This window comes from Rhinolophus hipposideros (genome assembly GCF_964194185.1).
Source record: "Rhinolophus hipposideros genome assembly, chromosome: 2".
Classification (NCBI taxonomy): Eukaryota; Metazoa; Chordata; class Mammalia; order Chiroptera; family Rhinolophidae; genus Rhinolophus; species Rhinolophus hipposideros.
The window spans coordinates 40,684,617-40,697,171 of NC_138048.1; the positions used below are offsets into that span (position 1 = coordinate 40,684,617).

Consider the following 12,555-nt stretch of genomic DNA (forward strand, 5'->3'; position numbering starts at 1 on the left):
GCAAAAAGTTCCCACTAACCCAATGCTCACGGCCCCCTTTCCTTGCATTGGAACTCTTCCATGAAGCTTCACTAGTCATCTCTTGCTCCCACTTCTTCATATAGTTGACTCCGTGGCTCTATCAGTGATGATTGGTGTCATTTGTTAACCGTCTTATCCTTACTCCTGCCCTATATCCTTACTCCTGCCCGATTTCACCATATAACCCAGCTAAACCCTCACTTCTAGGTAGGGTGGTTCCCTTACTGCTCAGAGAAGACAACGGAAGAAATGTATTTTTGACATTCCTAATCTGTGATTCTAAAATCATTTTCCTGTAGAGAAACACATATCTGACTGGGAATCTAAGCACCATTTATAAAATCTTTCCTCTTAAAATACTTTTACTAAGTTCCAACCAATAGACTTTTTTAATTGTTTATGTTAATCTTTCCTTTTCTGATTAATAAATGTCCACAGACATAAAATCATGAATAAATGACTTGTCATCTATATATTAACTTCAGTTGCACAGATATTTTATAGATATATTTATTTATAGATATATTTAGATATAAATATTTAGATATAAATATAGGTACATTTATACATGCTTTTTCAAACATGGTTATTGAAAGCACTAAAACCAGTCTAATGAAACGTGCAGAACATCTTGATTTTAGGGTAGCAGTAGTATAGGCATAATAAACTACCAGGCTTTGCATCTAGGCTTTATGAAAACCTGTATGACTGACAATAAGCACTGAATTTAACCTATCTGTGCCATAATTCATTTCTCTTTAAAGTAGAGATATATTACTCATCAGAGAATATTGACTACTGTAGTCACACTATTTAGAATAGGGGAACGTTTTTACTGAGAGAGAGCTAATGAAATAGGAAAGACTCCGAACTATTTTCCTACATATTTCTAACATGGAATCTAAAGTTCTTCTTAACTCATATAGATTCTCTTAAAGTTATGAATTGGCGGGAAGAAGTAATATCATCTAAGCTTGTCTTCAGTCACTTCCCTTCTGTCTTTTCTTGTATCATCATCAGCATAGCTGGGATTATATATAGAATACTTAGACATGTTAACAAATATATGTTGATTGAATAGAAAATATTTTGAGTCATGAAAGATATAGAGAACATTTTAAGGAGGCTTTTGTTTTTCCATTTATTTTATCAGGGGCACACAAAGAAAATGAATTTTTTCAAAGTTGGAAAATATTTTACATTGGTGGACATGCCAGGTTATGGCTACAGAGCACGTGAAGATTTTGTTAACATGGTAGAAACCTATCTAAAAGAACGAAAAAAGTAAGGAAAACATTTTCTTGTAATAGTGATACATTTAAACCAAAGTGTATTTTCATTAACATGAAAATAACATGGTGACCACTTCAGTTTTATCAAGTGACTTCTTTTAGAAAGTCCATTTTATTATCATAATATTCTGCAATACAATGTTTAGGACCAAGGTATATACTGCTTGCTTAGTTTTTTCCTGTAACTTAGTTTAATTTTAAATTCAAGTATTTCCATAAAATGAGACTATAAATAGTACTTCAGCAGTTTATTAATTTTTGTATACCAAACTCTTAGCTGTCTAATTTTGAAAATGAAAATTGTTGGATAATGTGGTATTTACCAGATTTAAGTAAACTTTTTAAAACTCTGATCATTCTTAAAATACTTCTGACACCACATCCTCTGTAAATGTTACCTCTTTTTGTCTCCATAGGTAGTCAAATGGCAGTTGTATGTTTCAAGCATTGCACGATATATAGAAAAATGAATGTAAAACTTCTCAAGTGTCAAAAAGTGTTTACAAGTATCTTATGGTTTTACATAGAAACTAACAGGAAATATTTACATTAGAAAATGCAAAATAGAATGTGTCTGGTTTGTATGATCTATTAATTTTAAAATAATATTTGAAAATTTAGACATTTTTATGATAACATAGTTAATTGGGTTCATGTCTCTTTCTTCCACTAGAGTTCAAGCTCTTAGAGGAAGAGCTTGAACTGAGCTTGAATACTCATCTTTGTATTCAGTCCCAGGCATAGTGTCACGTTCAGTACATGCTACTGAAATAAATTAGTGTTTAGTGAATTCATTTAGGTCTTGGACTATAGGATGCACTTCCTGGTGAACTGAGAATTTCTTTTGCCTAAAGAACTTTTTAAATTTTGTATTGAAAATTAGTCAAAGGAAAGTTTATTAGTATAGTAAAGTTTATTAGTATAGTATAGTGAATGAATTTTATACTGTCATTAACCTTTATTTCTGCATTCTTATAGTTTGATGAGAACATTTTTGTTAGTGGATAGTGTCGTTGGAATTCAAAAAGCAGACAATATTGCCATAGAAATGTGTGAAGAATTTGCATTACCTTATGTGGTAAGTATTTCTTTTGAATGAGTTAGAAATACCAGTTCTGTATATGTGTGTCTATCTTTTAGTAAATAAGCAAGGCTTGCTTTCTCAAGTGATAAAGGAGTATCTTCTGAATAATCTTTTTGATTATTAGCCATTAATAAAATAAGTTCTGTGTGACATATTTTCTCTTTTCCTTTCTCAGCTTTAAGTTTTAAAAATTATAGTCAAAATAAAGTTTTTTTAAGCTGTTCATTTAGTGTTCTTAAGTGCTTTTCTTTATGATTTTTTTAAATAGCAATGTAAACATTTGTCTAAAACATGTTTTAATAGCTCTTTAACATCAGCTTGGTATATAGTATTTATTAGTATGTAAATAAAACTGCAACTGAAAAACTTGCTAAACTAATTTGTAATTTAAGAACCATTACAAGAACATAGCAGGCTCCAGCACATACAAGTATAATTTTCATATTCTTAAAGAAAAGCGAAATTTCATCTGAGAGTATCTTACCAGTGTTCTTTCCATTATTTGCCCTAGAATAGAATACTTATTAGTAGGTTGGTATCCACATTTATTTTGCTTTGTGAGTTTTCCAGATAAAATAGCACTCCAAAAGTTCCTTTCTAAGGAAAAGTGAAGAACCCATTGGCTATAATTTGATTTCAAAAAATGTTAGAAAACCACTAAAATGTTAACAGTGGAGTTTAATGCAAATCAAACGATGTTACTAGTTAGCAGCTTTTTTGTGTTCTTGGAGTTATGGGGTTCTTGGATTTGTAAAAGGCCTTTGAAGATAACCTATAGTTATGAGTAGCCAAAAGGTTAATAAACATAGTCCACATAGTTTTAAAAAAAAAGTGTAAATAATGCCAAACTGGATTTATCAAGTGATAGTGTTCCTGACTTGGTATCATAGGTACCAGTTTGTGAAATCATATATTTTCCTCAGTTTAACTTTAAAGAAATACTATTTTCTTCTTTGAAAAAGAGGTTGTGATAGAGGAATTATCTCTCCTTTTAAATACCAGCATATTTTCCTTTATGAGTAAAGACTCCAATTTGGAGGGATTCACAGGTCATTAGAAACCTCACACTTTTTGCTTCTCACTCCTTCTTCCGTTAACATTTTTGTAACTGGAGAACAAATGATTAGTCAATGAATTTAAATTTATAGAAATTCCCCAGGAAAGCCCGATAGATCAAGGTTTTACTTTTTAATTGATTTTGTAATCAACCGTGCTTTGACCTCCTGGTAATATGTAATTGTCTTTGAATGAGTAAATTATTCAAAATAATTGTTTACTAGTAAATAATTGTTTCCCTAGTAAATTCTAGGCTTACTTGGAATCTAACTACATTTAACTTGGTATAGTGGATAAAACCTACAAGTTACATGACTTCTAATTTTTCCTTTATATTATTACATGTAAGATGGAACCATTTTGTAGGTCAACAATGATGCTAACTTAGCAATTTTATATGGATCAACCTACTAATACTCATTTATATATCCTAGACCACAAGATATATGGTGATCATATGAAACACTTGGCTTATGGCAATTGCAAATATGGCTCCAGGGTCCTTTGCACTGGTCGTGAATCCACGATATTGTAGTGCTGTGTAGTTAAAGAACTGTTAAACAGCAAACCCATATTGTATGCTTTATACATATGTACGTTAACTCATTTAATCTTCACAGTAACTCCTTTAGCAGGATTTGCTTTTTTTTTAATAGATGAGGAAACAAGTACACACAGATTAAGAAACTTGCCCAGGTCACGTACTTGTTATTGAAAATTGGTACTGAACTGTGTACAACTGTATATTAAGAAATAGTTTATTTCTAATGCTTAAATATTTGTTTTCTTGCAGATGGTATTAACGAAAATTGACAAATCTTCCACGGGACATCTTTTAAAACAAGTGCTTCAGATCCAGAAATTTGTTGCCACTAAAACACAAGGATGTTTTCCTCAGTTGTTTCCTGTGAGGTAAGAGGTGAATTATTTTTACAACTCCATGTACTCAACAGCCTTTAGTATTTAATCGGTATTTCTTAAATTGAGATATCACTTAAAATTAAAGAGCTTGGAAGACTATGTCTTTAGCTATGATTTAATGGTACAACCGATCAGCACTTTTTTTTCTTCTTTCTGTTCTTTCTTCCTTCCACATATTTGCTGGATTTTCCTGGTAGGTTTCTTCATTCTCTTTCTACCTCAGCCTAGCTCAGCACTAGACCACAGCAGAAGTGAAAACGTTTTACTTTTTAGAGTCAGCTATACAACAGCCACAATAAAGTGATGCTACCATCCCTTTCTCAGTTTTGGAGAAAAACAACTTAATTTTATATTAGAAAGCTCATTCAGGCTATGAGGGATAAAAATATTCCTTTAAAAGACCATATGTAAAGAAGAAATGCTTCGTATAAATTAAACACTGGTAGCAGATGGAATGGTTATTTCCTGAGCTGGCAATTTTGTGATACTAGATGTGGTTTAGCGATAAAACATGAGTTTGTACTTTCAGTGTGTACCTCAGGCACAACAAGTGCCCTGTACTATTGCAGAGTTCCAGAGCCACTCACCGATGATTTTCCTGTTCTAACTTCTTTGTGAAACACACTATAGTAGTTGCTATGAGAAAATAATGAAACAAGTACCACTTAGTTATATATGAAACTGTCCTCTACACGGTCATTGTAGGTCCTGCCAATCCAGATCACATTTAAATTGTTTGTCATTATGAACATGCCTGTCAAAATCCCTCTTCATTCATTCCTACAAAATGCTCTTCTCCTTTCATTTATGTTCGAGTATTTATCCTCTTCATTTGTCTGTGTCCCATGTATACAATGGAGACTCCTAGCGGCAGGAATGAAATCCTAATTCTTCTTAGACCCCCTAAGTATTGTCATAGAAAAATAGCTGTTTCTGTTAACTACTTAATAATAAGGAAGTGAGACTTCCGCTAAAAAGACAACACAAACAGAAGATGGGCAAATTATGCCTTAACAGCATAATTTGTTATTATGAAAAAAATATTTTATTGAAAAAAAATTTAAGTTTTAGTTGACTGTAAGCTGAGTTTGAATTAACAGTATAATGGGGCTGGGGGAAAAACTGACAATGTTTTCAAGCTACATTAATAGAATTATAGTGTTCAAACAAGGGAATGATCAAGCAATAGTCCCACACTGCTGTAAGCCATATGCCACCCAGACTCATCAACTTAGATTCTGGCTCAACATTAAGAACAACTAGACCTACCTGAAAACATATGGTCTTAGGGGAGGTTATATCACTAGATCATTCAAAACACTTAAGTGATCCTCATAGTAAACATTCTTATTTCACAGATACAGTCACAAGTCGGAGAAGTGAAGTGAATTGCAGAGAAGTACTGGCTATAATAGAAAGAGCATGGGCCTTAGAATCAGACAGCCATGGTTTTACTTGGTTCCTTTACTTCTTGGATATAGATTTTAAAGTAACTTATTTCATTTTCTGAGTCTGTTTTCTCACTAGTAAAAATGTGATTGTTAAAAGGATAAAATAAAATGTATCGTGACTGAGGTACATACATTAGCCATATAATAGATATTCGTTTCCTTCCTTGCCAAAGGTTAGACAGTAAATGGTAGGGTCAGGCCAAAAACCCAGATTATCAGATTCCCCGTATTTTTTAGATGCATTTCCTTCTTTAGATATACCAGCATTCTCTGCTGCCTAACTCTGGAATCACTCAGCACTTTAAAGTTTAAGATTGAGACACAGGAGCCTGCTGGCTTTCAAGAATATCAGAGTTCACTATATTGACCACATACAGAAATTGACAGGCTGTACTCTGTAGGTTTCAAAACCTAATTCAAAGAGTAGAGTTACATATACTCCTTGATTTTACTATCATGACCAAATCCCAGCCCATCCCTCCAGATGGAGCTTAGCCTATTCACAGAATAATTATTACAAAATGAGTCATATTTTACTTCCTACTCTTCCTATGTGATCTTGATAGGAGAAAGGTGCAGTTGTGGGTAGACATGTAGTCTAGGGAGGTTTGACCTTTAAGCCTATAGGCAAAAGTGAAGAACTAACCTACGTGTTTGAACTCTGTCCCAGCTGAGTAGAGAAGTATAAGTGGTGAAGTGCCCCTAAAGATTGGTGCTGGGATCAGTCTGCTTTTATAAATGGTATGAAAGAAATATGTAAGTAGACACAGCAGAATTGCTTCTATGGTTTTATATAGAGTAACATTTCAAGAAAATGAGAACTGAGTCTGAGAACAAAGAAAATCATGAGTTGACAGAAATGTTGCAAATCAGTTCAATGTGTCCTAGTTAGGGTGTGGATGATCTAATTTGTATCTCTTCATTAAACTAGGAGGTCTGCCAATTAAGTTCCTGAACTTGTTGCAACGATGTTGCTAAACTTTTTTGATATCAGAGGGGTTATTCATTATGAGTTTGTACCAAATGGGCAAACAGTTAACCAAGTTTACTATTTGGAAGTGCTGAAAAGGCTGCGTGAAGAAGTTAGACGACTTGAACTTTTCCCCAACAATTCATGGCTCTGGCATCACAACAATGCACCAGCTCACACGGCACTGTCTGTGAGGGAGTTTTAGCCAGTAAACAAATCACTGTATTGGGACACCCTCCCTACTCACCTGATCTGACCCCCAGTGACTTCTTTCTTTACCCGAAGATAAGAGAAATATTGAAAGGAAGACATTTTGATGACATTCAGGACATTAAGCGTAATAAGACAACAGCTCTGATGGCCATTCCAGAAAAAGAGTTCCAAAATTGCTTTGAAGTGTATACTAGGCGTTGGCATTAGTGCATAGTTTCCTAAGGGGAGTACTTCAGAGGTGACCGTGGTGATATTCAGCAATGAGGTGTGTAGCACTTTTTCTAGGGTGAGTTTGCGAACTTAATTGTCAGACCTCGTATTTGTACAAATTATAGATTGTCTCAAGTAGGCAGTTTTGGTCAAAAAGTCTAAAATGCTGTACTTTATCAAGCAGGGAATTACCAATACAGGTGAAAATATTTCGTCTGTTTTATACATAGATACATACCATACCTGTATCCATAAAAGCCATAGTGTATCCGTAAAAGTCCATGTATCCTGAGGAAACGTGGTCACTTCCATGCTGACGAATGAATAGTATGGACAGAAGTAGTAAGACATATAAATAATAATTGACAAAAATAATGGTGATGATGATTTTTTAAAATTATGGGGAAAAACATCTAAATTATCAAGGTGACTGAATCTTTGTCACACACACAAAAAAATGCTAAAGAGATAAAATCTTTTAGTCCGGGAAATAAAAAGCAAATATTCCAATGGCATTTTTCACAGAAATAGAACAAACAATCCTATAATTTGTATGGAATCACAAATGACCCAGAATAGCCAAAGCACTCTTGAGAAAGAACAAAGCTGGAGGCATCACACTCCCTGATTTCAAACTATGTTACAAAGCTATAGTATTCAAAACAGTATGGTATTGGCATAAAAACAGATACAAAGATCAACAGAACAGAATAAGGAGCCTAGAAATAAACCCACGCATATATGGTCAATTAATTTACAACAAAGGACCCAGGAATATACAATAGTGAAAGGACAGTCTCTTTCATAAATGGTGTTGGACAGCACATGCAAAAGAATGAAATTAAACCACTATATTTCACCATGCACAAACATTAACTCACAATATAAAGACTTGGATATAAGACCCAAAACCGTAAAACTCCTAGAAGAAAACATAGGTGGTAAGCTCCTTGACTTTGGTCTTAGTGATGATTTTTTGCATCTGACACCAAAACCAAAGGCAGCAAAAGCAAAAATAAACAAATGGGACTACATCAAGCTAAAAAGCTGCACAGCAAAGGAAATCAACAAAATGAAAAGGCAGCTTACTAAATGGTAAAAAATATTTGCAAATCATGTATCTGATAAGGGGTTAATATCCAAAATATACAAATAACTCACTATAACTCGATAACAAAAAAAATCCAATTAAAAAATGGGCAGAAGATCTGAATTGACATTTTTCCAAAGAAAATTCAGATGGCTAACAGATACATGAAAAGATCACTAATCATCAGGGATGTGCAAATCAAAACCATAATGAGATATTACCTTGTGCCTGTTAGAAGGGCGATTACCCCCCCCCAAAAAAAAAAAATCAAATAACAAGTGTTGGCAAAGATGTGGAGAAAAGGGAACCCTAATGCACTGTTGGTGGAAATATAAATTGGTGCAACCACTAGGGAAAACTGAAGTTTCCTCAAAAAATTAAAAATAGAACTACCATTGATGAAGCAGTTCCAGTCTGGATATTTAGCCAATGAAAATGAAAACATTAATTCAAAAAGATATGTGCACCCCCATGTTCGCTGCAGCATTATTTTCAATAGCCAAGATATGAAAAAACTTAAATGTCCGTCGATGCATGAATGGATAAAGATGATGTGATATATGTACACAATGGAATTCTATTCAGCCATAAAAAAGAATGAAATCCTGCCATTTGCAACAGTATGGATGGTCCTTGAAAGCATTATGCTAAGAGAAATAAGTCAGAGAAAGACAAATACTATATGATCTCACTTATATGTGAAATTTAGAAAAATAACCAAAATAAAACAGGCTCATACAGTGCAGAGATTGGTGATTGCCAGAGGTGAAGGGTGGGGGTGAAAAAAATAGGTGAAGGGGTCAAAAGGTACAAAATTCCAGTTCTAAGCCATGGGGATGTAGCATACAGCATGGTAAATGTAGTTAATACTGTATTGCATATTTGAAAGTTACTAAGAATAGATCTTAAAAGTTTCCATCACAGGAAAAAAAATTTTTTTAATTGTACAGTGATGGATGTTAACTAGACTTATTGTTATCATTTTGCAGTATACACAAATATTGAATCATTTTGTTATAAAGTGGAAACTAATATAGGTCAGTTATACCTCTATAAACACACAAACAAAAACAACTTTAGGAAATAAAAAGCAAAATAGTAGATATGGTGAAATTTTTAGAATCATGAAGGAAATAGTTCAGGTAATGTAGACCATCAGATTTAGAATACCACAAGAGGCTGGGGAAAGAGAAGAGATAGGACAAATTAAGATCTTCTGTTTCATACATGGAACTCATAGAGTTTGTAAACAGTTTTTTAAATTAGATGAATTCAGATTTGTTACTACCTAGGAAGTAAGGGGAAAAAATATTTTTCTTTTCTTTTCACAGTGCTGTGACCTATTCTGGAATCCATCTGTTGAGATGCTTCATAGCAAATATAACAGGAAATCTTAAGACTAGTGGCTAATGGCTCCTAGTTTAGCTGAAAACTCAAATTTTTTTTATGCCAACTTGGGTTAAACACCTAAAATTTCAACATTGTTTTAAATGTTGTGCATCTTTGATTTGTAGAGGATCACTTCAGCTTTCAAACCTACATCTACCAAAGCAAGAATGAATTTGGGTCTGGGGGGAAAAGGTTTATAAATGATTTAGTTAAGCTGTTCATTAGAACAGATACTATGAGTTTTTTCTATTTTAACAAACTGACAAACAAGTAGCATATAGAAGCCCATCAAATGAAAACCTACTTACTACTATGTAGCGAATGGCTTGCCATGTTATTTATTGGGCTTTGTCTTTTAAAGAAAATGTCTGTTATGTATCTTTTTTAAATATTAAAATGGAGTAGACAAAAAAGGAGCTACTTTTCTGTTAAGCCTGATATGTAGGTTAAAGATAAAGACTCCTATCTAGGCCTGTAATTTATCTTTTTTTCTGAGTCCTTTTCTGAATATTTAAAAAACATATTCTTGATAAAATTTCAGTCAGTCCATGTTGGAAACATCAAAAAAAATTCAGGCTGGGATCAGTCACCTTCAGGTGAACACAGGATTCAGAATCAGAAGACCAGAATTCAAGTTACAGTTCTATTATTATGTGTTGGACTTTTTTTGTGTTGGACCTTAGGCAAATTACTTGATTTCTCTGAGTTTCATTTGCAATTGTAACCTCACAATCTTAAGAATTAAAGTGGTATTATATGTGAAAAGGACATCTGCATGTTCTGCATACCTCACAAGTTCTTAAGATTAAAGTGATATTATATGTGAAAAGGACAGCTGCATATTTGTAAAGCGAAACCAACCCAAGAATACAGTAAAATTCACAGGTAGATTTATCACAGAAAAAAATCTTGTCATGGAGGGAAGACAAAAAAAAAAAAAAAAAAAAAAAAAAAATCACCTAGTTTTAAGTGAGAAAACTGATTTGCAAAGGGTAAGAAAAAGTTGATGGGACTTAGAATTGGTACATTAAGATTCAGAATGGAAAGATAAAGCCTTACTTTGAACTAAATGGAAAAATGTTTTTGAAGATGCTACTGACCTATTCATGTTAGTGGTTTAGGTTTTCAAAGTGAAGCTGAATATTGTTATAAGCAATAGCGCTAGATTAAAACATTAAGGCTGTAAAACAACTTTGTGGCTTTTTTAGAAAATTCAATTCAGAATATATTTTCAGTTGCTTTATATTTGATAGGTCTATCTTAACCAGCAGCATTTCAAACTAAAAAAGACTTCTTATATAGGCATTCGTAAAGTAAAATATATGGTAACAATAGAATTATCTTTTTTAAAAGTCATCTGTTTGCCAGTGTTCTTTTACTGTTTGTCTTGGTTCTCCTAGAAATGTAGCCCAAGACAAAGGCATGCATGTAGTTTATCTGGGAAGTGATCCCAGGGAACAGGCGTGATGCAGAAATGAGATGGAAGGAAAGCGAATCAAGGATTCATTGAGTTGGACACCACTTAAGTACTAGTGCTTGATCTTGAGGGATCTTCTGAGGAGCCTTAGGAAATGTGCCTCTGAATTATCTTTAAAGGAGGGAGAGGGCAACCCCACACCTTTTCCAAGTTGTACATGGCCAAGGGCCAAGCAATCCCTGTAGGTTGTCAGAAGCCAGGAGGCAGAAGTGAGAGATTCCTGAACAGGAGTCAAGGTAAAGTTGTTCAGTCTTGCTCCAAATGGGTTGCCATGGCAGCAGCTGAAGAAGCCCAACAGGATTTGAAGTGACACATGGGAAGTGTCACCACCCTTCTCTTACAAATGGCCTGAGTGTTCTAATGCGACCAGAAGTTATTAAATTGGTGCCCACTATGATGACACTATGTACAGCTTTTAATCTAATTTACTAGATAAGTTACGGTTTTGTATATTTTAGATTGCACTTTTAAAATTTCAAAACGTTTAAGTTTGGAAAATTAACGGATACATACTACTACATTCCTTATAAATTAATTTTGTGGACACATGTGAAGCTTTTTACCATCTTTCCCATTATTGTAAGGGGCACAAGGTGAAAAAAGAACACACTCCAAAGGAACATTAATGAAATAGAAAAAAATGCTAGGCTTATAGTAATATAGTATAAGTAGTAGTATAGTATAGCAATCAGGGCTTTATAGACTTCCCTCCTTAGACAAATCACTGAACCACTCTGGTTTTTCCAATGAGGGAGTATATCCAGTCTCTTTCAACTGTAGAAGTTTATGATTCTTGAACAATGCCACTTTGGATGGAGGAACCTAAGCCCAAGGAAACTGACTCAGTGGAGTCATGTGCAAAACAAACGCAGAAGCAAAACTGGACCTTAAGTCTTAGAATCTGATAGCTATTTCTAGACTTGTCATGAATGAGATCTCCTTGGTACTATCCATGTTTTAAGGCACTAAGGAACTACTACCACTTGGTAGGAAGCTAGGAGAAATAAAAACAAGGAAGTCACTTGAGATTGATTAAGAACTCTGAATTAAATCGAGATGTTTAGCCTTCAGGAAAGGAACCTAAACAAGTGTTTAACTACGTTTTGGGTTACTTGCATCAAAATCACCTGGGATCCTTGTTAAAAATGCAGACTTCTGGGTCCATCCACTGGCCATGTTTATCAATGTCTTTGGAAGGGCCTGGGAATCTATATTTTTGAACAACCCACTAGGTGATTCTCAATCTAAAGTTGAAGAACCACTAGTAATGGTAAGAGGGAAAGGGCAGAAAGCAGACAAAATGAACAAAGCCCGCTAAAGAATAGAAAGAAGAGAAAATGGTAGGATGGCTGAAGAAAAGGATGTACTATATACTAGGGCA

General features: G+C 34.0%; 1 protein-coding gene across 5 annotated transcripts in view; it reads left to right on the forward strand.

Moving 5' to 3' along the window:
* Positions 1–12,555, forward strand: part of GTPBP8 (GTP binding protein 8) — a 28,923-nt gene that overhangs the window by 3,204 nt on the left and 13,164 nt on the right. The window contains exons 4-7 of one of the 5 annotated variants that reach the window (XM_081066908.1): positions 1,175–1,305; positions 2,292–2,391; positions 4,247–4,365; positions 5,733–5,968. In XM_081066908.1, coding sequence (XP_080923034.1) covers positions 1,175–1,305; positions 2,292–2,391; positions 4,247–4,365; positions 5,733–5,757 — 375 coding nt within the window. In that variant the 3' untranslated portion in view covers positions 5,758–5,968. Of the gene's footprint in view, positions 1–1,174; positions 1,306–2,291; positions 2,392–4,246; positions 4,366–5,732; positions 8,391–9,639; positions 10,882–12,555 lie in introns of those variants that run through there. The other 4 variants (XM_081066907.1, XM_081066904.1, XM_081066906.1 and 1 more) reach the window with 4 other exon arrangements.